General features: G+C 40.0%; 2 protein-coding genes across 2 annotated transcripts; one reads left to right on the plus strand and one right to left on the minus strand.

Moving 5' to 3' along the window:
* capn5b (calpain 5b) lies at window positions 1–26565 on the minus strand. Its single transcript, XM_026328428.1, has 13 exons — window positions 26452–26565; window positions 19955–20128; window positions 15303–15434; window positions 8456–8664; window positions 7857–8049; window positions 6350–6543; window positions 4977–5054; window positions 4204–4399; window positions 3993–4115; window positions 3683–3879; window positions 3420–3541; window positions 2781–2917; window positions 1–183 (listed from the first exon to the last, which is right to left on the minus strand). The coding sequence occupies exons 2-13, from the start codon at window positions 20117–20119 to the stop codon at window positions 1–3; spliced, it is 1929 nt and encodes a 642-aa protein (XP_026184213.1). The 5' UTR covers window positions 20120–20128; window positions 26452–26565.
* On the plus strand, window positions 11178–11661 carry ompb (olfactory marker protein b). The gene has a single exon (XM_026328427.1). It carries the CDS (start codon window positions 11178–11180, stop codon window positions 11658–11660), a length of 483 nt encoding a protein of 160 aa, XP_026184212.1. The 3' UTR covers window position 11661.
* Window positions 26566–27126: the final 561 nt, after the last annotated feature.

Genomic DNA, 27126 nt, shown 5'->3' on the forward strand with positions numbered 1-27126 from the left:
TCAGATGTTAGTGAGCGTGGTGGAGGTGATCAGGCGCACTGTGAGTGTGCCCGGAAGGTCGTTGTCTTGGCGGTTTCCCTTGTCGCGGAGGTGAAGCGTGTGCTGCTCCTGCCGCTCGCTGGGGTCGCCGAACAGGATTATCTGTCCCAGGAAGGTGTCCACAATCATGTTCCTGTTGTAGATCTGTTTCGCAGCTCGTGGGAGGACGGCAGTGATCCGAAAGCAAACGGGAAAGTAGAATCAGAAAGGAGAAACAAGACAAGAGCAATAAACAGTCACAAAGGAGAGAGAAAAAAAAAACTGAAGAAAAAACACACAGGGCAGGCAATAAATAACAGGCTCACAGGTGCCCATATGATAATTATAACAGGTTTTGCTTGCTGTAATGATTCCTCCTGGTTACACTGGTCATAGAAAGATTTCAGTGTAAATGATAGGGGACACTGTCCCTGTCCACAGTGCTCATTTTTGTTTAAAAATGAATTGAAAAGTTTATCTAAACTTAATATGAACCTTCAGCTTAATAACTGCTTGTGTAAAATTAAATATCCTTACTTTTTAGAGTTTAATCTTTTTAGTATAAAAATCACTGTTTTACCTATTGAACTTAATTAAAGCTATTAAAAGAGCACATCGTATACAAAGCAAGACTTTAACGTTGGAGGATATCCTCATATTAGCGTCACATAAACTCAAATACATTTTTGCAACAAAGACTTCCCCATTGCAACTGGAACAAGAGGAACAATTACAGAAAACAAAGCCTGTTTCAATGATTATATGTACACAGGACAATTGTTCTAAATAAGTAAAATGTAGACTTTAACCTATCCTTTAAAGTCTGATAGAAGATAGTGACACTACGAAGCACAGAAAGGAAACACTGAGGATAAGAAGCATTAGTTTACTGGAGTTATGAATTTCAAGCAATAAGTAGAAGAGAATAAATGTTTTTCACACAACAACCCTTATGTATGTAAATACACATTCGCTCCGTAGGGACAAGGCAGCCATGCACAAGAGTAATGGTTTGGAGAAGAGCTGCAGAAGCATGTAAACTGAGTGATGCCTTTTCAGTATGTGGACACAGAGGACACTGAGTGTAGCATTGACTCTGACCATCAATTATCACAGCAGCTCAGCACTGTTTGTAAAGTCTCTTATCTGGTCACCACAGAAAGTGAGTGTGTTACGGTAGACTGGCACTCTATATCAGCCAATATCCTGAGTGTGCATATTGGGAGAGAAGACGTCAGATCACTGCGGCCCTATTTACAGGGCCAGCTTGACTGACACAATTCACCATAATACAAATGATGCAATTACACAGGTCCTATTAAGTAAATTTAACATTACATCAGCAACGATAATTCCACGAGTACACTGCTTGCACATATTAGTTGAGATTGACCCTGGAATTGATTGGTTAAGGGTATTCAAGCAAATTTAGCTGGGCTGCCCAGCATATGTCAAGATAGATTACTTAAGAGTACTCTATCTTGGGGCTACTTAAATGAGAGTACTTAAATGAGGAGGTGAGGTGGAACATGCTGGGATAAACATAGCATTTCATTTTTTAAGGCATTTCTAATATAGGAATTTTTCCCTGGGAAGAAGTCAGGACCTTCATCCACATTTTGACCAAATGAATTACATGAAATAACATGAAATTCATTTCCTGTTCTATAGATCAGGTGTAAAAACACCTCTGAACTTCACGGTGAGTTTGCAGGATTGAACATAGATAAGTACACTGTGGAAAACTGGGTACAACCTCATCCATAAAACAAGGAAGAACTCTTGTAGAGGAAAAAATAAAATTATTTTGCTGATGCTTTCATTGTGATCATATCCTAAACTAGAAATAAATAACCATCAAACCCTGTGTTAGACGTCACTTAGGGGGGCTTTCAGTCTCCTTTTTATTTATTCATTAACTCCAACCCAGCAGTTAATACACAAAAAAACTACTTGATGACTTGTTTCCTCATGTGTAAAACTGCATTATTAAACACTGCTGTCATATTTTAATGTTATTGCTCTAATTTTCTTTGGCTTCACAAGTCTTAAGATACAGAGGAAACACAGACTTTGACTCCCTAGTTCAGTTCCAGCCTTCGTGGCTAAAGGAGGTCCCACTTCAACAAGTCAAACAGACAAGAAAGCAAATATTCTTCTTAAACACATCATAGCTGAGCAAATTTGTCCAGCAACTACTCAATGATCTAATGACACATAAGAGTAAGAGGAGTACAACATATTCCATCCATGCATCACATTGCTAACAGGGAGCAGCACAGGCTCAGGGAATTAGCAGGCTCTGAGTGTTTACCTGACGTGCCAATTTCTGTTCAATGGCGTCAGTATCAGATGTACTGTGAACTACAGAAAGAATATATGTTCTCTCACATACTAGTACTGTAGCACCATACTGAAGTATTTGGTTGCTGCAGCTGAATTTTGTAATTGTAATTTTTCAACACTTGAGGTTTCTCTTGAGGTTTATTTTATATAAATAAAATCAAAATCATTTGCATGACTAGATACCATCAGATGGAATTAAAAATATCACATTTATCTGAAATTTGAATAAAATTACCCTGGGGTGAGAAATGTATGAGATATGAGGTGAGATATGTCATAGTTGATTCTACAGGTCAGAATGGGGTTGATCTGAGCTGCTACATTTTGGTTGCAGACCAAAGCTCTGACACACATGTAGTTTGGTCAGTTGCTATTAAATAGCCCCATAGGGGGGTGACTGCAGAGTGACAGCTCACCTCAATGTGAATACCCTCCTTGGGTTTCTTGCGGTAGAACAAGCCTTTGATGTCAAAGTTTGGGCACCGTGTGTCCTTATGAACTGGTGAACGAACCCTCTCTCCTTCACAGGTGATGATCATGTAGGGATTTACAGCTGCAGGATAAAAAAGTCTTCAGATCATTTTACTGTGCTGATAAAAAACTAATTATTGGTACTGTGCATGCATTTGGTTTGATTACACAGGTCTACATCAGGTTATATGGGGTGATTACCAAATATCCACTGTATTATAATGATCAATATTGATTTTTCAGCTAGTTATTTTTCAAGATAGAAAGCATGTTTACTTGTGAAAGAATTTATAATTGCTTAAAAATCTACACATGGTGGCTTTGAAAGTTACAGATATGTGCACACCATAGGAGCATCAAGGGGGTAACTGCTGTATACTGCGGGTTAGAACTAATCAAGTCACTGTAGCTTCAGCAGATGGTGCTGTGGTACCTTGTGCTTTGCTCATAATTCTTTTCTTCCTATAACTGAAGTAGTGAAACTCTGTGGATGTTTACAGTGCTTCGCTACACAGGAACATGATGATCAGCATATAGATACAATACACACACAGCAGCTATTCACTGTGTGCTGTGGGTTTTACCTCCATTGGAGTCCTGTCCCTGCAGACCCTCAGCGTTCATGACATGGACCTGAGTGACCAGCTGAGGGTAGCCACACATCCCCGTCCAACACGTCTGAGGAGGCTCATCCAGAGTCAGTTCTCTGTGAAAGGCAGAGTGCCTGAGTTAGAGGACTGTTAAAGCTAACTAAATACAATAGTCATTAAATTTAGGTAATATATCTGGCACAGACATATAATGAGATGGAAAAACAAGAGACCACAGAGAGAGATCACAGATTTACTTGCAGTCTGAAGGCACATCAGTGAAGACACGGAGCAGGAAGTCGCCCTGCTGCCCGGGGTCAAAGGTTGTGGGAATGATGACATAGCGGCCCTCCTTCAGCTCCTTCCTGAGGAAGACACAGCGCGAGTTGATGTAGATGGAACCCGCTACTTTCTGCTGGGCTGAGTGCATACGGTACTTCCGATTTAGCTCCACCTGCAAGATGAAAAGACATTTCTAACAAAAAATTGCAGTAATCTTGCCTTTGTTGACAGTTCACAAGTGGAAAGCGTTGCGGAGGTGGCATTTGTGCATGTGTGTGTTTCTACCCGGTGAATATCGAAGCCTATAGCGAGGTTTTCTCCTTTTCCCTCTTTAGGTGTGGCTCTCTTTTCTTTTTGCTGTAAACAGATCAGCACCTCATCCTCCACTTTCTTCACATCAAAGACGTACTGGGAAGCAGAAATTGGAACACCACACTTCAATGCTGGTCACACGCCTGCCTGTAACACCTCTGCACACATCACTACCTCAACTCACCTGAGGGTTCTGCAGGAAGGTGACCTTGTGATTGATGCAGCCTCCAGAGCGGTTGCGGAGGGGGTCCTGACGGTAGATCCAGGAGCCCCTCATCACTTCCTCCTCCCAGGTTTTGTGGATGCTCAGGTAGGAGGTGTTGATGAGGCGGCACAGGATCAGGTCAGTGAAGTACTGGCAAAAGTCATCAAACGTCATCCTGTAGGAGTACAGGAAGAGAAGAACAGAGAAGACACCAGAGGGAGTTGATTCCAAACACAGGAAGGAGCTTGAAAGAAGAAGTGCTTTAATAGGTATAAAAATAGAGGAAATGAGACCAGAACAAAGGAAAGAGTCACATGTTAAAGGGGGAATAAACATTTCTGGTGCTGACATGGAAATTTAGGAAGGTAAATACTTTTATTCACCTTCTTGCTGTTAGATAAGAGGTTTGGCAGTGCTGTTTGGTCTTTTCTTGCTTTTTTTTCATGCTGTCTTCCTTAAAAACACAGTAGCCAAACACAGACTGTTGTTTTTGCACTTCCAATTTTGTAAGATACAGTACATGGCAATCTTAGGTTGTGCCAGTTTTTATCACCCTTGGATAGTGTCAGTCTGTTTCTGTGATTACAGACTTGATTCTAAACTAACTTAACCAGCTACATACAGGCTGTAGCCTTACTGGATTGACAGAGTGGCATTTTCTCATTAAATCTCTTTGCTGATGGGCAAATATATGGGCACATATTTACAAAATGTCAAAGTACTCCTTATGTCAGTACATTTCAGGTTCTCACCAGAACTCGCCATCGTCCTGTACGGTTACGCCCAGCTTTTCTCTCTCGCTCTTGCTGACTTTGTTCCACTCCTCAGAGCTACAGTAAAGAAAGACATGAGGTCAAAGACACATTTAGGATATACTGTTTCCAACGGAGGCAATATATTTATAGTAATTATGCCAATAATTTTACATTTTTCAAATTTTTCAGAAAAAAGCTAAAGCTAAGCTGTTTTCAATGAAAACATTTTGTGACAAATTTAATAATTGTTATTGTCAAGTTGCCTTTCAGCAAGATTAGTTATTAAGGTGGAGGGGGGAGGGATTTGCAGGTAACACCTACAGTGTTTTTTAATTTTTTTTTTTATTCTGCCATTATTTGAACTCTGGCTTTTACATGTCACATCTAGAATATATTTTTAGTCCAAAACTTCAAACACAAATTGACAATTCCCTGCATGCTCGGAATAATTTTGGACGCAGAAAAAGTGTAAACAGGTAATTCTTGTTTATCATGATTCAGTAAAGAGGTTGGATATGTTTTAACCTCAAAATGTTAGTAGTGATTTGTGATTTTATTTGATGAATAATAGTTGGTCATTTAGCTGCAAATCCTTATAATAATCTTTCATTTGTAACATTTATTTTTCAGACATATAAATCATGTATGTGTCTATCCCTCATGGGTACTATTATCTTAAACTGTCATAACACCTTGTATGTTTATTGGTTACTGTGAATCGTACCTAAACACCAAGGTCCATTCTGTATTCACTACTCAGGGGAAACACAGGCATTTACTGGACGCATTAGCTCTGTGTTTACGTCTGTCTGTTTATGATTCACTGACAAACGGCCACATCTCAACAGTCTGTCAGACTCCATTTACAGTAAGCAGGTTTTATCAAACCATGAATAAATTATTCAGTGAGCGCGAGTGAATGACTGAGAAAGAAAAGAGATGACTCACATCGCTTTAATAACATCTCTCTCTCTTTCGGTCTTATCAATAATTCAGGCTCCATTATGATCCGCCTTTACCACCTCCCTGTTTGTTTCACAGAGTCTGGCACTGTGGGCATTATTCCTGCTTTGGTCATTTGTTCTTTGCTCATTGATCACATTCAGTCTTTTAGAAACCAGTGTATCGAGGACCAACAGCATTTGACATTTTAAGAATTAAATTAGTGAAATTGGTTAAGTTGGTACAGGTCACTACAAAGTCACAATTTTGTTGTTCTGGAAATATTTCACATCTGACCCACACAGATCACTCTAAATATTAAGAAATGTGGTAAGAAGAAGGCTCAGTGAACTTTCATGAGACAAGAGCTAAGACTTGCTGAGCTGCTGTAGTTCATCCACAGCTCTAGTTGGCAATGCTGTGATCACCTGTCGCTCCAAGGGCCACTCCACTCCTTCTCTCCCCAGGGGTTCCTCATTCGGATCATGTGCAGCTTCTCTGATTTGAAGAAGGCCAGCAGTCCGTGACCTAGCCGAACTTTCCGTACATCTGTCACAGCGTAGGCGTGGCCCTTAACCAGGCCACAGTCCAGCCGTGCCTCCATGTCCTCCACAGTAGTCGCCTGGGAAACCGCAAAATACGGAAGTCTGCTGCTTACAAACCTAGACGCTAATGTGTATCCCCAAAAAATTACAGAAATAATGGAGGCTGATTAAGGTTTTTAATGGCAGCTTGAGGAAGCACATGTGAGGGAGGTGTTTTATTGTGTTGTTGCTTGGGGAAACCCCATACTGGAAGAGTTTAGATGAGTGTATTTGACTGAGCAAATGAAGTGATGTAATACTACTAAATGTGAGCAATGCACCATTTGTGAATCAAAAGCTCTGATGATAAAAGGAAATGGGAAGAGAGTCTTTACGCAGCATTATCAGAAAACGGTTCTTCGATCCAATAATTGTGTATTTAGTGCACTTGTCTTTATTATGACACATTACACTGCAGATGTCATACATTCATATAAAAAGTAGGAGATTTGGATAATGAATGATTGCATTACAATCTTATGTGTCATCACTCCTTCTCTGCTGTTTATTCCAGCCTGTTTCTTTACTTAAATCTGTCCATGGATGATGGAAATGCATTAGGAGTAACAGCAGAACAGCCATATGTTCATTGATCCATGAATAACAGCATCCCGCAATAAATAAAGGGTCTCCCAGAGAATAAATGTACAATTCATGCATTGCCCAAAACAATAATTTCTGATTGAAGAATACAAGTTAAAGTAATAACAACAACTGAGAAAGGTGGAAATGAATTTTGTATGGTATTGGTTATGTTGTCTGAGCTTTCCTCACTTTTTCTATTGAATAATAGGCTCTCTAGAGTAAAAGCTCATGCATTTAAAAGAGGCATATCATTTAAGAATTGAACTGCACCTGATTCTGAATCACATTAAGGGATTGTGAATTAGTTCTTGCTGGAGCAAGACGTCAGGGAATAAGACTGTAATGGGACACTAGACCAAGTGCCAAACTTTCTTGTAGTTCTGAGTTGCAGCATATATGTTTTCTTAGACAGACATGAATTCACCAAATGCAGAGAATCAGGGATTTCACTGACTGAAATTATAAAGTTTGATTTATTAAGCTCTATTTGAAACACACTGTAAAACTGGGACTTTAGTATTTTCGAATGTTTTTTTAATATGCAGCCTGCTCCCTTCCTGCAATACTTAGACTGTAATCTCAGTAAATATTAAGCTACTAAACACTATCATTGAGAGCATGTCAGCATGTAATTAATAATTATATTATATTTGCCTATGACCCCCTTAAAAACTGAAGTGAATCTTAATCTAAGCAATCAGGTCTAAAAAGCATCCCTCTGCAGTAAGCTGCAGTATCTGATTCAGCCATGCAACTCTATGCTTACCCTGATGGAGCAGCTGATGAGGCCGTCTCTGTTGTGGACTTTCAGAACTCTTTCAAACAGCTGGTTACGGGCAACTTCATCAGTAGCCATCTGACCCTCCAACAGGTCCACCGGTTCTGAAACACCACCAGTGAAATCTACCAGTGCATCGGCCGTGTTTCCCCCATCCAAAGCCTCGTAGCAGCCATAAACCCTGCAGCAGGAGGACAAAAGCTGGCTAATGCTTATTAGGGCTGCAATGATTCTGGTCAGAAAATGAATTATTTTATTAATTAAAAAATGTTAAAACATTTGCTCACTGCAGAGAAAGATTTTTTTTTTTTGTTGTTTAACAGGAAAAATGAATTTATTGACAAAGAAAATAAACTGTAAATTAATGACTAACGAAAACACTACTAATCCTAATGTTAGCACATTTAACATCAAATCATCATTACATCATCTATTGTCTGAAGTCTGACAAAGACAGGTCTATTGACATTAGATTTATATGAAAGGTGTGTCTCAAAGGTAGAAGTTTAAAATGACTAAATCCAGTGCCTGAGTTTCAGGATGTTTTCCTTCTCTAAATCTGTATCTTTAGTTCTGCTAGTACTAACTTGGCATAGGCCTTCTCCACCAGGGCACTCCAGAACTCATTGCTGTCATTGGAGTGGCAGTAGACAAGCTGGTTGTCCACTGTCGGTAGTCGGTCATCAATGACCACATCCACCCATTCTCCAAAACGCCAGAAGCGGAAGTGGAAAATCCCGGCGTACGAGTCTGGCTTCTCCGTGTCCCACTCCTGATCCTTCCAGTCAGGAATGACCTGGAGGAAGAGGGTGATAGAGGAGGAAGAGGACAGAGGAAGAGGGATTGAGGGGAGGAAGGCCAAACAAACAGCATTAATAATGTCAGTGTGGAGTGGAGCGCCAGGGCGAGCCAGCATACCCTCAGGTCTGCTGATGCATTTAAGTTTAAGGGACAAATTTATAACCTTGGCTCTTGGTCATAAATCTAGCTGTAATAGGACATGGGTGAAAGGTAATAACTGTTTAACTGCAGTGTGTGCGTGTCATTTAGTGTATTTCATCTGCGTGCAGTTGCTGTGGTTTATTGAAATCCCTATAACCGAGCCTCCATTTTGCACACTGGAGTCATTATTTTTGACAAGAGGAGTAAAAAACAAAACAAGCGCCATCACAAACAGGTATCAGACATTGCTTATTGACATTAATCCTGCTATGGAAAGTAAGAAACATACAGAACAGCACAGTTCATACTGTTAAGTCAATAGAGATATATAAATAATGGCTGAAAATATGATTCCACTCAGGATAAAGGTAAAATAAATGTAACTTTATACTTCACATTACTAATTATATGGTAAATACAGTTAATTGTATAATATACAACAAAAAACAGTTATTTAGAGTTAAGACCTTAAAAGTAATGTCCTCCCACCATGGATGAGAAAATAACATTTTTTTCATCCTCAAAAACTTTACACTCAGCCATGCTGCTTAGAAGTCTTAAAGATTATTAAACAGAAACAACTGGTAAAGCTTGCTCTCAAATGAAGGGCCTTAACCTCAACATGTGTTGCAGCTGCTTTGAGTAGTGTGGTGTGTAGTACTAGAAACCAGTCTTGCCAAATTCAACTTGTCCTGTAACCTTGTGTAAATAAAGACTTAAAGAAGCCTTCTAGAGGACCATTTAACATCCAGCTTCAGGGACTACTTGATTTCAACAATTTCCTGAGACCTGAAGACATGAAAGCAGTGAATATTTTGATGCTGTGATAGACAGACGATTTGTTCAGGGAGCACCCTGCCTCTCACCAGAGTCAGCAGGGATTTGCTTTTAATCGATACAGATTTAATGTTGAGGTTTTCTTCCGTAAGTTCCTATCAACCCTAGAGTTCTGCCTGATGGTGTTGCATGATGGATAAGAATCTAAACAACTAAAGTGCTTAAAACTTTAGAAGAAGAGTGTCCAGATATACATGGTTCACAGCCACAGCAAAGAGCGTAACAAGTCCTTTCTGCACTATGTCATGTTGTGATTGTTCTTTTAAAGTTATGAAGTGTGGCTATCCCATTATCCCACAGTGACACAGTGTCGTAACAGAGCACCCAACCTAGAAATGACCTGCAAAAGGGCACTTGTGATATATAAACATTGCATGCAATAAAAACTAAAAATGTTGCAGTGACCGACACTACATATGAACTACCAGTGGGTGTCCTTGGAGATGTCAAGGTGCGCTAACTGAACAGCAGTTCCTGTCGAACCTCTCTGTGGGAGGTGACACTCTGCTGATGGGAAGAAACTGGCTGGGTCAGTTAGAAGGAGGAGGAGGAAGAAGAAGAAAAAAAACAAAGCGCTGCACCGCAGATACCTCAGAGTCATTTTGTGATCCTTCGGGAGGCAATCTCTCTTGTACTTCACTACACTATTGCTTACTCTCTCTGGCTTTGTGAATATTGAGAGACCAAAGGCTCTGTCTATCTCATCTTTCATCAGGGCTCATTGTCCTTATGCAGCAGCTGAACTCCAGTAGGTAAGTGACTGATGACTGAAAAAAAAAAAAAACAAAACAAGAAAAAGGCACCTTGGTTTCTCCTGTTATCTGCAAATACATTCACTAAGGGGAATAAAGACGATTCGCTCTCACCCAGTAGAGTACAGCACCAAGGGACAACTTTACCCTTATAACACAGTTTTTAGGTTCACAGTTATGTTGCAGCTCATGCAAACTTCTAGGATCTTGGTGCTGAACAGATAAAACTGGCAATTCTCTGTATTTGTATTATTGTCAAAAATTGCATGAAAAGATTAAAACCAACAATGAATTCTTTTAGTAAGTATTGTTTGTGCATCCAAAATCTGATTTCACTTCTTAGAGACTTTAAAAAAGATCACTGGTCTTAGTTTGTAGAGGTGTTCATAGAAAAACTATCATGCTCTAATTTTCTGTAATGGCGTGGTTCATTGTTGTGATTTTAATAGTTTTTGGACATTAACACGAGTCAAACAAATGCATGGCAAACATTACTGAAGACAATTCCCTGAAGGCAATCTTGTGCTGCGGTTGCAAATGTCATTAGATCTGGTTGCCTAGTACCTCTGTGCATGGGTACTCTGCCTCCTCCCTCTTCTACCAATGCTACACACACACATGCACACATGCACACTGTCCAAGCCTGCAGGAAAAGCAGAAAGTAGGAGTTACTTGACACAAAGAAAGTGAAGACATTTTGTTTTGGCATATCTGCCAATCTAATCCAGCCTTGCAGTTAGTATTGACCTCTCAGCTTGTTGAGGTGTGCAGCCCAGGCATGTCTAAAGAAATGGAGTTGCCCTTCCTGCCTGACACCCAGCTAACAGAGGTGATGCGCCTCAGGGTTCAGTCTCTTCAGCAGCGAGGCCAGAAGAGGCAGGATGGCGAGCGGCTACTGCAGCCCAATGAGGCAGTGTACCGGCTGGACTTTTCCCAACAGTCCCTCCGATTCTTGCACTGGACAGTGCGGCTGGCTCAACCGGGACGCCTCACCATCACAGCCACCTCGCAGCTGTGGACACCTGACCTCACTAACCTGATGACACGTCAACTATTGGAGCCTGTCGGGACTTTCTGGAGGGCAGCAGGTGATGCCAGCGATGCACCCGTCCAGTGCTACGAGGCTGATGCACATGAGTTTGGCGAGAGGATTGCTGAGCTGGCTAAGGTAAGGAAGGTGATGTACTTTTTGTTTGCATTTGCAGAAAGCTGCAACCCAGAGACTGTTGACTGCTCCATCACCTTCACAGTGGATAGCTGAGACTTGGCAGTAAAAATCTCTGTAGTTATTAAAAACTCTTTGTCTGTACTTATTCTGTGCTTGTGTGCTTGTTAGAGAGAAATTCATTTTAGATTAACCCTGCATTTCTTATATTAAAGTCTCCCTCTTAAGTGGCAGCAAATTGTTTTTGGAGAAAAGTTACATGACCTCACACTTCATGCTTCTCTTCATGCTTCTGCAACACATCTTAGTGCATTAACAAATAAATAATTTGCCATTTAACATGTTGACCAAAAAAGGTGTTTCTTTATACCTTTGTATCCTATGATGTTGGGCATATATACAGTTAAAAACAAATAAATCCAGTACATCAAATGGTGTGTGTGCATTTTCTTAATCAGTGTCTGAACACAGATCATTCTTTGGGCTTATGTGCTGAGCAAAACGATCATCCTCCCTCTCCGCCTATTTGACAAACAGCTAGGCATGACAGGTTTGGTCCCACATGAGATAATGGATAGCGACAGTCTGTATTTTGTGTGTGTGTGTGTGTGAGTGTAAGTATTCCCCAGCGAATGGGGGAACAGGTTCCTGCTGCCTCATCAGTCTCCGTCTTGCATTGGTGCCCCTGACAAACAGGAAAGGTAAGGCATGTGGATTTCATCTCTCAGCCTCCTCCTCCTGCAGGTTAGCCCTCGCTGCTTTGCACTGCCCAAGGAATAAAACTGTAACAGTGACTGTGAATGAGAAGGCTCATGTCAGATAGAGTGCTGGAGAAAAAAATATCCGAGATGTCAGGAGGTATTAGATTTCTTGGCAGTACAAAGAATGTAACTAACATGCCACCTAACTGTCAAATCTTTAAAGGCTGAGCCCCCTTTCTCCCTGAAATAAACGTCTAACACTGCACATTCTCAGGAGTCTCAATTAAATCAATCTTGCCTATAGTCCTGAATACATGAATATAAATCATTATTGAGTGTCCTCATTGGTATGGGTCCTTTTGCTCACTCTTGCCTGTCATCCTATGACCGAGGTGTGACAAATGGAACAGATTTAGGAAAAATTAGCCCACTGATGACAAAGAAAGGCACTAAGCTAACCTTTAAATCTGTCCTGTGTTGAGTAATTACAAGGATCTAACAGATACACACTGAAAATGAAATGAAAGGCAAGTTTGAAAGCGTTTGCCAGGTAATTAACATGTTCAAAAGCAATACAAAATAATAGTGTTTTGAAGTATCAGCACTTGGTTTCTCTCGGGAACAGTGTCTGCTCCTGAGATTTGGACCATTACTTGTTTTGCAATCACAGAAAGTAAAGCTAGTTGCCAAGAGGAGACTGTGCACATGGCTGATTTGACTATGCTGCTCTACAAAAGGAGAAAAGCTTATCTACAGATCCAGCAAAGTTAAAACCAAATGGTTTGAAGTTTTAAAGCTACTTAACCAAAATACGTAGCAGTTATGTAAGTTTTAAAATCTTATACTTTTTACAACAATTATTCCTATTTCTCCCTTTTCCAAATAAAGAAGTTATTGTCAAACAGAATCAGATACCATTGTCTATTGTATGTCTATGTTTGGACCATCTAAATGGTAGTTGATTTATAATGACTAGCTGATGTTACTTATTTTATCCATTATAGTATGATACCTTCAGTCAGTCTCATATATGTGTAAAAACAGCTAAAACTACATAATAACTAGCTGTTGTGTAGTAACTGCAGGTTTGGTTTCCCCTAATTTTTTTATAAATTACACATTTTCTATGATATTATAGTTTTTATATGGTTAAACAGGTTCATGTAGTTACATTTGGCATTGTTGGGTTGACAGTTTCAAGACAAGTAGACACTTTAAGGCAAATGGCTCATGTCTTTACTTCGGAAATAAAGCTGCTGTTTTCCAAAAACAGAGTCTCAAGTGGCCTTAAAAATGCACAGCAGTGTATTCAATACAAGGGAGAGGAGGAAAGGCAAGTCACTCTGCTTCAAAGTTGATGCAGAGTTTATTTCCTTTCATCTTTCTATTTCATGCATTTATGAGACAAAACTGTAGAGCAGAGAAATACAAAAAGGTATTGGTTTTCTCCAGCCACTTACTAATCAAGGTAGTCTGGTCCAGACAGTGATGGTAAAGCACCTAAGTCTGTTATTAACAACTACAAACCACCAGAAGACTAGCCTGTGCTTGTCACCTGTTTAGTTACATACTTCAGCTACTGAAATAATGCCCATTTATACATCAACTATTAAATAGGAAATAAAGAGAGAGAAGGATGCCATGAAAACGTGCCAGCATGTAGATGTAGATTCTGAGCTGTCTGTCACAAACCAGCGTCTCACTAAAACAGGCAGAGGCATCTTGCTTCAAATCCTGTTAAACCTCCGTCATCTCTTTGTTTCCTCTGTCAGGATGGATGCCAACTAACATTTCAGAATAATTCTGGCAGCCGAAACGCAAAAGCTCAGTACAGTTCAAACAATGCTGCTTATTTGAAATGTGACATCACTAATTACTAACACTGGCAATAGTGCTTTTGTCTTGCCTACCTTCAAGCAGGTTTGTACCATGTATTCTAGTTACTGTTTAAAATATTCTGCTTATTGTACAAAATTGTAATTGTGCCGTGCAGAGGTTTGGACACCACACTAATGCAGTACTTAAATTGAATTTTCTTTCACTTCAAACAAAATATGTTATTTGTCCAGTTGTATTTAAACTTTTTCAGACAATTGTGTCTGGCTATTCATCCGCCCACTCCACTGAGGGTTAGCCATGTCAAATAAAATACAAAAAACAAAACACTTTCAGATTCAACTCGCTACCAACAGGACTGCCTGTCCTAGCAGACTCCATCAGCTAGTGGAAACCTGACTGCTGGAGTCTGTTCAGACCAAAGAGGCATTGTGGTGCTATAAGAGTCCATATGTTTACTTCTTTTCATAATGGGTTATAATGGACACTTATGAAACACTAAGCATGGAAAAATCATAACTGAGTAAATGCAGAGTTCATTTTTTTTCCTTTCAAAACATTCTGTGGTGTTTCTGGCTCTGTTGGAAATTGTTGATCAGCCGGTTCTTCGACAACAAACAAATACCATATAGCTATGTTGACAGCTTGTCTTCTAAACATCAGACAATGTTAAATCAATTTTACAGTGGTGAGAAAAGTTAGTGCTTTCTGAATTGTGAACATAGACTTAAAAATAGAAATTTATAGCATGTTTAAAATGTTACATTTTTCAAACAAGTCCACAAACATACTGAAATATTTTTTTGGATCCTGATCAGATGGTGCTCAAACCTCACAGAGGTGCAGTGTTTGCAGCAGAGTTCAGCAGTACTCCCTGCAGACATTGGTAATTCAGTAATGGGTTTAATTAGATGCCTGACTTGATGTGAAACATGCAGCTATTAAAGGCAGTGTACTCAATATGCAGAAGTAATGCATCGCCTAACACAATAGACAAGTCATCTTTTAGCTTGGATTGAAAGAATCACTTTGCCACTAGGTCTTTGAGATCAGGTTGGTCCGTCAGGTCCACTCACATCTACACACCCATGTGAGAGGTATGAAAACCTTTGGCCTCAAAACCAATAACAATGAAAGAAAAGAGAAGAAGCTCAGAACAGACAAACATGCATATACACATTACAAAGAAACACACTTTTACCTTTTGCCACAGAGACTCTCTGGAGGCCAGACTGGAGCATGCTGCTACAAACCAGCAGTTACCAAGCTGTCCCTGGTGGAGATCGTGTGCACTGATGCCATCTACAAACAGGTGAGGGTCCTCACACAGCTCCTACACTCCAAAAGACAGACAAGAAGAGTACATGATGGGCGATCTAGTTTGAAGTTGAGATATGGAAATTTTCATGCTGCTACTATTATCAAACTGTTAATTATAAGGTGTTGATTTTGTGTTTTTAGTTTTTTCATTATAAATTGGATCCATTGTATGATGAGAAATGGCCCTGACACAGGGAAATGGTCAATGAATTATGTATACAGTCCAAAATTCAAGACACAGAGGATCATTAATGGGTTGTTGAGGCAAATTCATGAATCACAAACAGACCATCTGTGCTTTTCCACCCACATATCATATTCATGATCTTTTACTGTAGTGCAGGAGGACTGTATTTGTGAAATCCCATTTCCTGTGACTACTGTGTTGAAGCCCATTTTCTGCCAGTCTATGAACAGTACAAACTGCTATTACTGCTAACATGGTGCTCAGTGAACTGCTCTTTTTCTGTTACACTTGTACCACATAGACATTCAACATCTTGAACAGCTAAAAGTATATTAGCCATCAACCACTATGTGACCTTATTGAAAAAAAAAAGGGGGTGGGGGTGTCTATTATCAAAATTCACCCATTGACCGTTATGCATATCAAAGAACTGTAAACTATTTAATTTTCCTTTTAGCTTTCTTTACTTGTAGTGTACATGTAGGGATATGTCATCCACATTGTTTAGTCTGCTTGTTGTGATCATCCTGCAGGGCTCAAATAGACAAACCTCTGACCATTTATTAATATCGCTAAAACATTTTCATTTATACCTAAATGTAATAGAATTTGAGGTAAATGTCATGACCATGATCCATTGATTTGACAATAAATGTTGAATCAAATCAAACTGCTTCATATTTATCACCCCACAAACTAGACGAGATCTGTTTTTAATATGAAGTTAACACCTGCTCAATATAATATACAGAACAACTTAATTTTTACTACAACCAACAGAATTGTTAGCACCATGAACAGTCCGTGATTTCTGCTCTCTGCTTTATGGCACCAGCAGGCTCATGGGCACTTACTCATTGGCCATTACTTAACCGACATTGGGAAGCACAGGACCACTTACCAGCTCTTTATCTCTACACACTCCCAACACTCAACTAAGGTCAGAAAAGTAAAAGAGGAAGGAGAGGGTTGTATCTGAGCGTTCGCACATGTTACAGATACACTTAACCACTGCAAGTGAATATTTTTTAAGGCCACATTTACAGTGTCTTGTATCCAGATAAAATACATATACACTTTAATACATGTTCTTTACTTAACCACATTCATGTCTCCACTAGCCATCAAACATCTGACTGTATAATTCATATTTTGGTTTTCCCTTCACAGCATATAGCGCATATGTTGGCATATGTTTAAGACCGGAAGCCAAAAGTAAACATGCATATGGACACACACACACATATAGTACACATATACACAATTAGACACCAGACAAAGCCAAGGTCAGTAATTTGCTGACTCTGCAAAGCTGAGTGCAGCATCACTGTTAATCAGAAGCAGAGGCCACTGCAGTGCTCCCTGGAGGGCTGCAGTCTCCAACAGCCCCTCTCACCTTACACACACCAGCACTGAAGTATTCCCTGCCTGAAACATGTATCTGTGCAAGTCCACACAAATATGCGTCAATGTGGATGTTGTTTTGTGGTACTGACCGGTGCCAGAATTAAGATCTCTAATCACGCTCTTTTTTTTGGGGTCTGCAGCAGTTCAGTGGAGTCTGAGAAGTGGTGAGGGCTCCCTGTGTTGGCCCGCCATTCAATGGTTGGCTCAGGTGGAAGCATAATAGAGTATCGATCGCTGTCCAACTCACACTGAAATAATGTGAATATTGTGGCTGAGCACAGCCTAATCATTTACACTGTTACTGAGAACCTTTCAACCAGCTTTCTAACCCTTCTCAGCACCATCCATCAGCTTGTGAGAGGTACCATCAGCCACACACACACACACACACACACACACACACACACACACACACACACACACACACACACACACACACACACACACACACACACACACACACACACACACACAAACACACAACCAGCCATCAGCACAAAAAGACCAGCAATACAGTACATATCCAATCCTTGAATGAATGTGGGACTGATCAGACACTGTTCTGATGATAATGTGAATAAGAATGTAATCTATACTTAAATTTCACAGTAATGACACATTAAAAAACATTTACAAATTATTTTTTTTATACTAATGCTCAACCTCAACAGGGTTTAAACTGCAGTACTGGGGGTTTCTTTAAAAACTGACTGCCTGACTGCTCCATCTTTCCTGACTTCTTCTTAGCAATGTGATCATGTTCCCAGACACCTGCAATTATCATATACTAATGAATAGAATGTTAAATCTGGCTAAAATGAAGAAAAAAAACAAAACAAAACATTCTTCTACAACTAAAGTCGTCACCATCATACCTCTAAAAAATGTACTTCATCACATTTCTGCAATCTGACATAAGAGCTTTCTTTCTCCCTAATTTAAAATCTGCATAACTCAATGTATAAAATCATGGCAGTGTTTTTATGTGAGGCCTGGTATTGCTACTGCAACAAAACAAGAATAAACAGCTTATTGTGATTGAATAATTTCAGATATAGCAGAAATAACAAATTTTATAATGACAGAAATGTCTGCCCACTCAACCCGGTCAGTATCATTAATACTGATCAGGCAAACCAAATCAAAACATCCAGCAGCAATTTTGCCCACAATGACCTAATGCACTTTAAAAGGGATAGCAACATTGGTATAAGTGGTACAGAAAAATTGTACTCGACACACTGACAAACGTCCACTGTCTCACAGTAGATACTGTGGCGTCAGTTTACCCTGGCATAACCTAGACAAATAACCACAAAGCAGAGGAAGACATGCAGGCAGAAGAACAGAGGCCGGGCAGTGGGGGAAAGCATACAGACAGCCTGACAGACAATGTGACACAAACAGACATTTTATTAGAGCTGGCTCTTTATGCTTGCACGCTCTGCCACTGGGACTTCACTGGAGCCATAAATATCACCTAAATGCATCTGAGCAAAGACAACATCAAGCAAAACAGGCTCGGGGGTGGGGGTGGGGGTTATGCCTGTCAACCTTCACCATGACACTGTTAATGCCACCTCACAGATCTCTGCATTTACAACGTAAATGTGAAATTGTGAACACAATCATCTTGACGTGTCAACATCAATGATGCATGCATATGTTCTACATTATTTAGTTTGGAAACATTTTTTACACATTCATTTAAAAAAAAAAAAAGATCTGCACAAACCCAGGGAACCAAACCTATGGGACATTTTGAGACAAACTTCAACATCATCCCTTCTTGATTTGTTCTAATTTTTTTTTTTAATATAAGATAGCTATCCAGTGAAGGTCTTTTTGAGATTGAGGATTCATGAGAAACTAAGCTTTTCCAGCAGTAAACAATATTACCAGATGACCTGAAAGCTGTGGTGAAGTGGAAAGCTCTTTCTGCCATCAGTGACCAACAAGGGGAATGGCTGCCTTTCTGTGGCTTTTGTTGAAAAAATACAGTGGCAGTGAGTCCTTTAAGTCCTAGGACAGGACCTAAGATATATTAAAACTTAAACAAAAATCAGAAATGCTGACCCACTTCTCAAGGTATCACAAGACCATATGGGCAACCCTGTTGGCACTCAAGTCTAAAAGTATCAGATCTGAGGCGTTACCAGCATCAGATGGAACCAAGAAATTGTTAGCAACCATCAGAAGGCCAGATTCAGTCCTGTGATTATCATTATTAATACTGAACAACATGTGCCCAACCTCCTGACACAAATCACTGTCAGGGAAGACACAAATCGTGTCCTGGAATAATCAAAAGGAGGCTCCTCCTGCTTTTTCTCCTCACGATTTCTCCCAGTTTTCAGTCTGCATGACTGACATCAACACAGACCAAAACATATAATCTGCGTGACCCAGTTTCCATGGCAATGCACGCTGGCTGTCGCTGCAGTGGCACACAGGCAGAAGGAGGTTACTCCATCCAGAACCACAGCCTGCTGTGTGTGAGGGATAATAGTAGCAGGGGAGTCAGCTCTCTAAATCCTGAAGTCTTACATCTGATACCATCTTCCATCACCGCACATATACTGGTGATGCAACTTCTTTAATCATTAATAATTACAGTCAGTTTAAAACAATTAAAACCACAATTAATAATAATGTTTGTACATTTTTCTTTTTCGGATATTCATGTTATAGGCTCCAGCAGATTCCCCATGACCCTAAAATAGGAACAAGCAGACACAGATAATATGTGGGTGGATATTATGTGATCTCCCCAGGACACTTGAAATAAGATTTAAATTGGGCCTTTGTTTTCCCAGGTCACATGTGTGCTGATACTGGTTAATATTGCTCTATCACTGCTCCATTAGCAGCATCAAACCAAATAATAGTAACAATAGTTTCAATTGAAACTGCACATTTTACTGCACAAACCAACTTACCTGAGGTCTCTTCCAGACTACACGTCCAATCCTGTTGCCCTGGTAAAAGAGTGAGTCATCGGTGGCAGGGAAGCGGGGGTCCTCAAAGAGCAGGCCACTCTGCAAGCACTGTCTCTTCAGGGTGGAGTGCTGCTGTCCCTCGAAGGCCTTCACTGAAGTGAACATCCTGCAGCCCTGAGGATCACAACCCAGGTGACAAGGAGTGATACCAGTCAGATCAAACCTGTAGAGTATATATCATCACCCCACACTTTCAGTTGCACATTTTACGAACATTGTATTTCATTACAAATCTCCCCAAGCCTTCCATCTCCTGACATTTTCTGCACCCAATTTTCTTCCTTCACCTGTGTTTTTTCACACACACACACACACACACACACACACACACACACACACACACACACACACACACACACACACACACATATGTTTTATATATATATATATATGTACACAACATATACACGCACAGTTGACTGACAGCAAAATCCAGCATACTTTAATACCTTAACAGTGAAAGTGCTTAGTGGAATAGAAAGTCGATGTGTACTGCTGCCTTGAGCACAGCCTGGATGGGGTCGAAATGATTAATCTGTCAATTCACTGAGATCCTCTGGGGCCTAATTGTCACTGCCATGCATTGAAGGAGCCATGTACACATTGATTATCTTCGTAAAGGCAGGGCATAAAGAGGGACTGGTGAACCAGGGCAGCGGCAGACTAAGATTAAGCTAACAGAGGGAAAAGCAACACAAACAGGGTAAAGTTTAAACTTTTCAACCTTTATTCCTAAGTTTCATACTATTACCTAGTGCTTCTCCATTATACATGATTGTTCATTATTATAACCTACTACTGCAATATACACTATCAGTCAAAGGTTTCCACTTTACCATTGAACTGAATGAGAAAGTGTGTCCAGAATTTTGACTGGTACTGTATGTGTTGTCTGTAAAGTTCATGAGTACATACCAATGGATCCCTATTTGCATGTCACTTTGGACAAACATGCGAAGCAAATCAAATCTATAATACATGATGTATGATTTAATTCATTATTAATTTAATTGAAATTGGTGAAAATAAACTTGAAACATATTCACAGTTCATTAATCATTGAGGTCATTTTTTTAACCAAAATATTTATCCAGCCCCTTAGAAGTGAATATTTGCTTTGCTCTTGGTTTTTCAGTTGCTGTACAGACAAAATAACTAATGGGCCTTTAGAAACTGTGGTGGTTATTTTTTTCACTATTTATTGTCATTTTCAAATTATTAATGAGTTTAGGTTCCTTATTGCCACATTGTTAATGCCAACACTATTAAATAAAGCTATTTTTAATTGGGCTGGGTTAACCTGTTCACCTTTCAGTGGTTCCTAATGACATCTAATATATGAAGGAAATTAAGTGAATAGAAAATAGAGGAATTCTAAATTAAAAGGGCAAGAGAAGAATCTGGATCTCTGAGGACTGATCTTTCAAACAGTTTTAACATGAAGGTATCAAACCTAACTTTTCCTGATATTTAGGAGAATCCATTTATGCTGAGACTAAGGAGGTCATGCAACCAGCCAAGGAAATGCACAACCACAGATGATATATACTCTACAGTTCAATAATAGCTATGATCACATATTACTATACATGCAAACAGGAGACTTGCCCTTTCAATACTATCACAAACTAGTGGAGACGAGCATAGGTCACAAATAACACCTGAGCTATGTTTTGACCATCGACCAAATCCTGGAGTCTGCAGAGCCTTTGACATAAATTAAATAATATTTCACAATAAAAGGCATTAAAAAGATAGCTGACTCTTGAGTGAGTGATAAAGTAGATTCCTTAGGGAATGAGGAGGTCGCAGTTGGAAGCTAAAACTGACAGATGGCCTGGTGTCTTGGCTCGTGATTGGGGAAAACCATGCTGTCATCTGGCCCGTGCAGACGGCCAATATTGTTACCTGCAGAGAACGAATCCTGAGAAGTTACTGTGCTGGATGTCTTTACTACTGCAACAAGCACACCACCAACACTGCTCTAATGAAAAGCTTAAAGGCTTGATAAACTGTCAGAAACAGAGTATATGCTGTATATAATATGCATAAATATATAAATACTATATTAAATATTAACACTACATAATTTAACATTCAAGAATTGTGGCAACTGACTGCATTAATTTTATCAGAAACATTTCCACCCTACCACTGACAGGATATAAATTACTGGTTAAATACAGTAGTGTTTTCCTCCCTATTATTTTTCCATATCTACAGAATGAAATGAACCTGCACTATTCTTTACAGATCAACACTTCTGTTCTGAACCATTGTTCCAAGATTAATTCATTTATGAACAATCGTTTTCAATCAAATACATCTAACAAATTGTGCTGCATCTCTACATGCCATGCAACATAAAAAGAAAAGTGATGCAGAGAAATAGAGGGTTTTAAAACTATACTGATCTCCCACACAACTGCTTCAATTTACATCATGTCAGTGTCTTGTTTTGCCAGTATCCACAATTAGCTGACCTCATACTATGTGAACACTGGTCACAGAATTTACTGCTTATGTTTTAACATTATGTGACCAGCACTGGGGTAGATGGGTGGATATTAAATAGAAGACACTGGCAATTCAATTCATCAGTGTTTATAGCAATGTGTATTGATCATTAGAGCAACAGGCATTTTTACATAAGAGACAAAGGCACATATCATAGCCAAGTGAAATTTGACAGTACTACAGGTGCCTTACAGGCTAAAGGCACAATAACCCGATGGGGAAATGCTATTTCAAAATATTGTATATTGATGTTTGATTTGTTTCTAAACTTCCTTTAAACTTAGTAATAACTGATTTATTGGCCACTTGAGGGCAGCAGAAACAAGGTTTAAACAACACCGACACATTAATATCCCATTAACTTTTTAGGACACTGTGGTATGTTTCAACATTAGCATATGGAACATTTGGGGGTGCATGTCTGGCCACCTGATGAAGTCCAATATTGACTCTCTTTCTAGGCCTAGTTTGATTTCCACTAACTCACTGTGAACATACACTGAGGTTATACAGGTTGTTTGCCAGGAGCAGCAGTCTACTGTGGCTGAAACACTATGACACTGAGAGCAGCGAGACTGAACCAAAGCAGTATTGTTGTGGGTCATAAAACTAAAACACTGAGCTGAATTATGACACCATAAGTGTTTATAGAGTTGAGAGCAGCTGCAGAGTTGGTAATAATTCTCTGTGGTTTCAACTCTACATGAAATCTTCTCACATTCAAGTACTCATGCCGATCCACCGCTAATATAAAACTATTCATTATAGGCACCATAACTAAATTATGTTGAACTACTTTATAGTTTGTTCAGGCTTCACGTTCAGAAATTCTCAGTTTGTCACATTGGTACTATCTGTTAAACAGTATAACACACCATCCAATTTTTGAAAATTTTGTCATTAAATTTGAAACATGATGACTAGAAATTAAAATGATATGATTAAAAGAGACATTATACTGTACATGTATAATCAGATGTACCCTCCTCTGATTTAACTCAAGCACCTCACCGCAAATACTTCTCCCATACTTCTCCTACAATGAAAGTGAAAGGAAACACATTTAACATTTATAATCAAGGATACTTACTGTATTACCCACTCAGAACAAATGAGGTGGTACCATGGACAGCTCCCGTGTTACTACACTAAATAGGACCCAGAGTGCTTAGACCAGGGCAGCCAACATTGTTTCAGCCCAATCAACTGGTCAGAAAAAGTCAATTCTAATTACATCTAGGAAGGTGGTAACACCAGAGGATAATAGTGTTCCAGTGTTCAGCTTTCTCCACATTCTGCTTGGAATTATAAAAAGAGCATGTTACTTTACCTGTTTTACTCTGGATTTGATGTGGGCATGTTGTTCTTACTGACCATAGGCTACAAATTTTAATAAAAGCGTTCACAGCACAGGATAAAGTATATGACAACAACTCCATAATACTACAGGAAAACGTTTTGGGGATTGATGAAGCTATGTTTGAATTTTGGTAAGAACACACACTACGTATGGGGGGAGAGGGCACTACCAAAACATCAACTCATCTGTGAAGGAGAGTAGAGTGAACATCAAGATTTGGGGCTCCTTTGCTGGATCAGTAGAGTTTGAAAAGTAGAAAATAGATTCCCAATTTATTGAGGAATCTCGTGGGATGATGTGAGGATATCTGTCTGCCAGTGGAAGCTGGATGATGTAGCAGACCAATGGCCCTAAACACTGAACTAAATCTTCTAGAGTTAAATAACAGACAGAAAATCCTCCTGTTGGAGTGGCCTAGTCAGGGAACAGGCCTTAACACCAAAACAGATGCTGCTGAATGACCTGAGAGCTGCTCATACCAAACATCCTAAGAATATGGCTAATCTGAAGCAGTTCTGTGGGGAAGAACTGTTCAAATCTGCACCCCCTGAAATGACATATTGTGTGTTATAAGCTTAAGCACATTGTGTTCGTGTGTCATAAAATAAAGATCCCATCGTATTTTAGAATCAGTTGAAAACCAGAAGGGTTAACACACTTTTTCTTGCTGCTGTATATCTAGTGGCTAAACACTGCGTGGTTGCTGCAGGATTACAAACCAATGAAATATGCAAATTTGAGAGGCAAATACATGAACATTATAGGCTACAATTACCACACTATCAGAGGTAATAAACAAAATGAACCATGACTACACTCTGAGTCCTAACAAAAATATTATTGTCAAGGAAATAACTGTTTTTCCACCATTAGAGATCAATATTATATCTGTTCAGTGTATCACATCATTAATGTACACAGCAGGCAGCAACAGATTACAGCAGCACCGTGGTCAGGAAGTACATGTTTGGTTGTTGGTGGTATTGGTGGTGGGGCAGTGACTGATTGAATCTGCTTCTGTCGACAGACTGATTACGCTCAGCGAAATGAACAGGGAGCAGTAATGCACCAGTATACCAGAGAGAGACAGATTGGGAGAAAAGAGAGAGGGAGGGGAGCACCAGATCATCCCTCATCCACTCCCCCCTGCATCATGTAGGAGGGCTATCCCAGCTTCCCATCCTCCCAGCATTGCAATCTCCTCTCTGCAGTATGTTCTCCCATTGCCAGTTACTGCAGGCTGGGCCATGAAACACAACCCTTACACCAAGTAATTTTCCTTTGCTCAGAAGTCCACCCCGCTTGATTTTTTCATATTAAGTTCTGTCTTCTTGGGATCTCCCCAACATCTGAATGGCAATACAGTATTATCCAGATACCTGTTATGAACTGACCTAGTCTTATAACGAATCATAACAAGATGCTGTTCAAATACAAAGTTCTAAAGAATTTGATTTGCTCTAGGAATACAAAATGACATGAGTTTGCTATGCACTCATCACTGAAGTCACATGTAATCCCTATAATAGTAACGGATAGGCTTTCCTTGTGGCTTCATCATGTGAGATGTCGCTCTGATGAACAATAAGGCTGAATACACACAATTGCTTCTGAGGAATCTACACACAGACACACACATACACACAGCATGGCCATGGATCCTTATCTAATTCAAAAGAACTATTATTCTTGTATTAAACTGGACTGGAGATAGTGAGAGTCAAATCAGTTAATAAAACAGCCATTCACAAAGCTTTTCTGAAAATTTAAGAGTCATTTTAAACCCAAGAAATCAAACCACTAGTCCCAAGATTCCACTTTTAGGGCCATTACACCTGGCAAGTAGCCCAAACTTGGCACAGACTATTAATGTGCATTCATGTCTCTCTTGGTGCTCTGCAGGACAATACACTTCTGAACTTATTAATTTATCACTCCTTGCTGAGTAAAACATGCTCAGTAAAGGGACAGTCTCCAAAGCCTTATTGGGGGGGGGGGGTATTATGGTATTATTGAGTAATATTGAGTTGTATGTTATCAAACTACTATTACCAGTAATTACCTTCCCTCAGTGATCTACTGATGTTATTTTCAGATATGGCTTCCATATGGATTTATAGCGTGCACACTGTAATTATGACAAGATTATACTTTGTATTGTTATAATGTTATATCCAATTAACGCCCATGTTCTCCCCTGAATAGGATAATAAGCTCAGCAGCATACATACAATCAGTAAAGCTGGAACAGCGGCACAGATATCCGACATATGCCGCTATTTATGCGCAAAGTAAAGACGCACGGTCCATTTCTCACCAGTACAATACAGCAATTCGACAAATATCCCCCCTTCACTCCCAGCATCACCTCCCGTTATCGCCTATGCTACCCCGGACACACGGCCGCAGTAAGTAAGTAATAAGATCTGGGATCTCCTGAGATTTAACAAACCGCTTCGTGCGGCTCTCCGACCGCCGCCTCTCCATCTCCAGCAACCCTCCAAAAAACACCTGCCTGCCCGGGGAGAAGCAGTATGAACCGGTTTCACGGCACGGTTACCTGAACTGAGGCCTCTCCCGTGGCAACGTGGTTCTCTCTCGGGGGTCCAGCCGGGCTCACTCTCCTGGGGCTGCTGGGATTCCTCACCACGCTCTCCCTGGACCGCTAGCGGAGCTCCTCTCTCCTCTCCTCAGCCAAGCAGCGTCAAGCTGCTGCGGAGCAGCGGACGGAAGAGGGCAGAAAGCTCTGTTCTCCTGATTTCAAAATAAAACTATTTCTTTCGAGAATGTCATACCTACGACTACAAATTATGTTCTGCCACAATTCTAAAACTTCTATCATCTATGATCAATATTCACGTCATAGGAAATTACCTAGAGGTTGAGTCATGGCACCTGGACTTCTACTTTTTAGGTCGAAAAGTTTCACCACTCTATCAGAAAGCTGGTATGGAACCAATTTATCCTTCAGGTTGTTTCACTCCACCCCTAGTCCCATAGGCTCATTAGGTGAGCTGTGTAAATCAGGTGAGAGTCTTTAGACCCACACTCCTGAGTTGGTTTCACTTCACACCTGGTCTGAATAGGCTCGTTAGGTGAACAAAAGAAGTGAGCTCAGGTGAGGGTGGTTAGGATCTAATGGTGGACTCGTGTGACCACTCTGATTCACCAAGAGTGTGTCCTCCCTGGAAGACATTTGATGTGTTCCTTAATTTCCTGGGAACAGATGAAAGGG

The sequence above is a fragment of the Mastacembelus armatus genome, chromosome 14 (genome assembly GCF_900324485.2).
Source record: "Mastacembelus armatus chromosome 14, fMasArm1.2, whole genome shotgun sequence".
NCBI classification, from domain to species: Eukaryota; Metazoa; Chordata; class Actinopteri; order Synbranchiformes; family Mastacembelidae; genus Mastacembelus; species Mastacembelus armatus.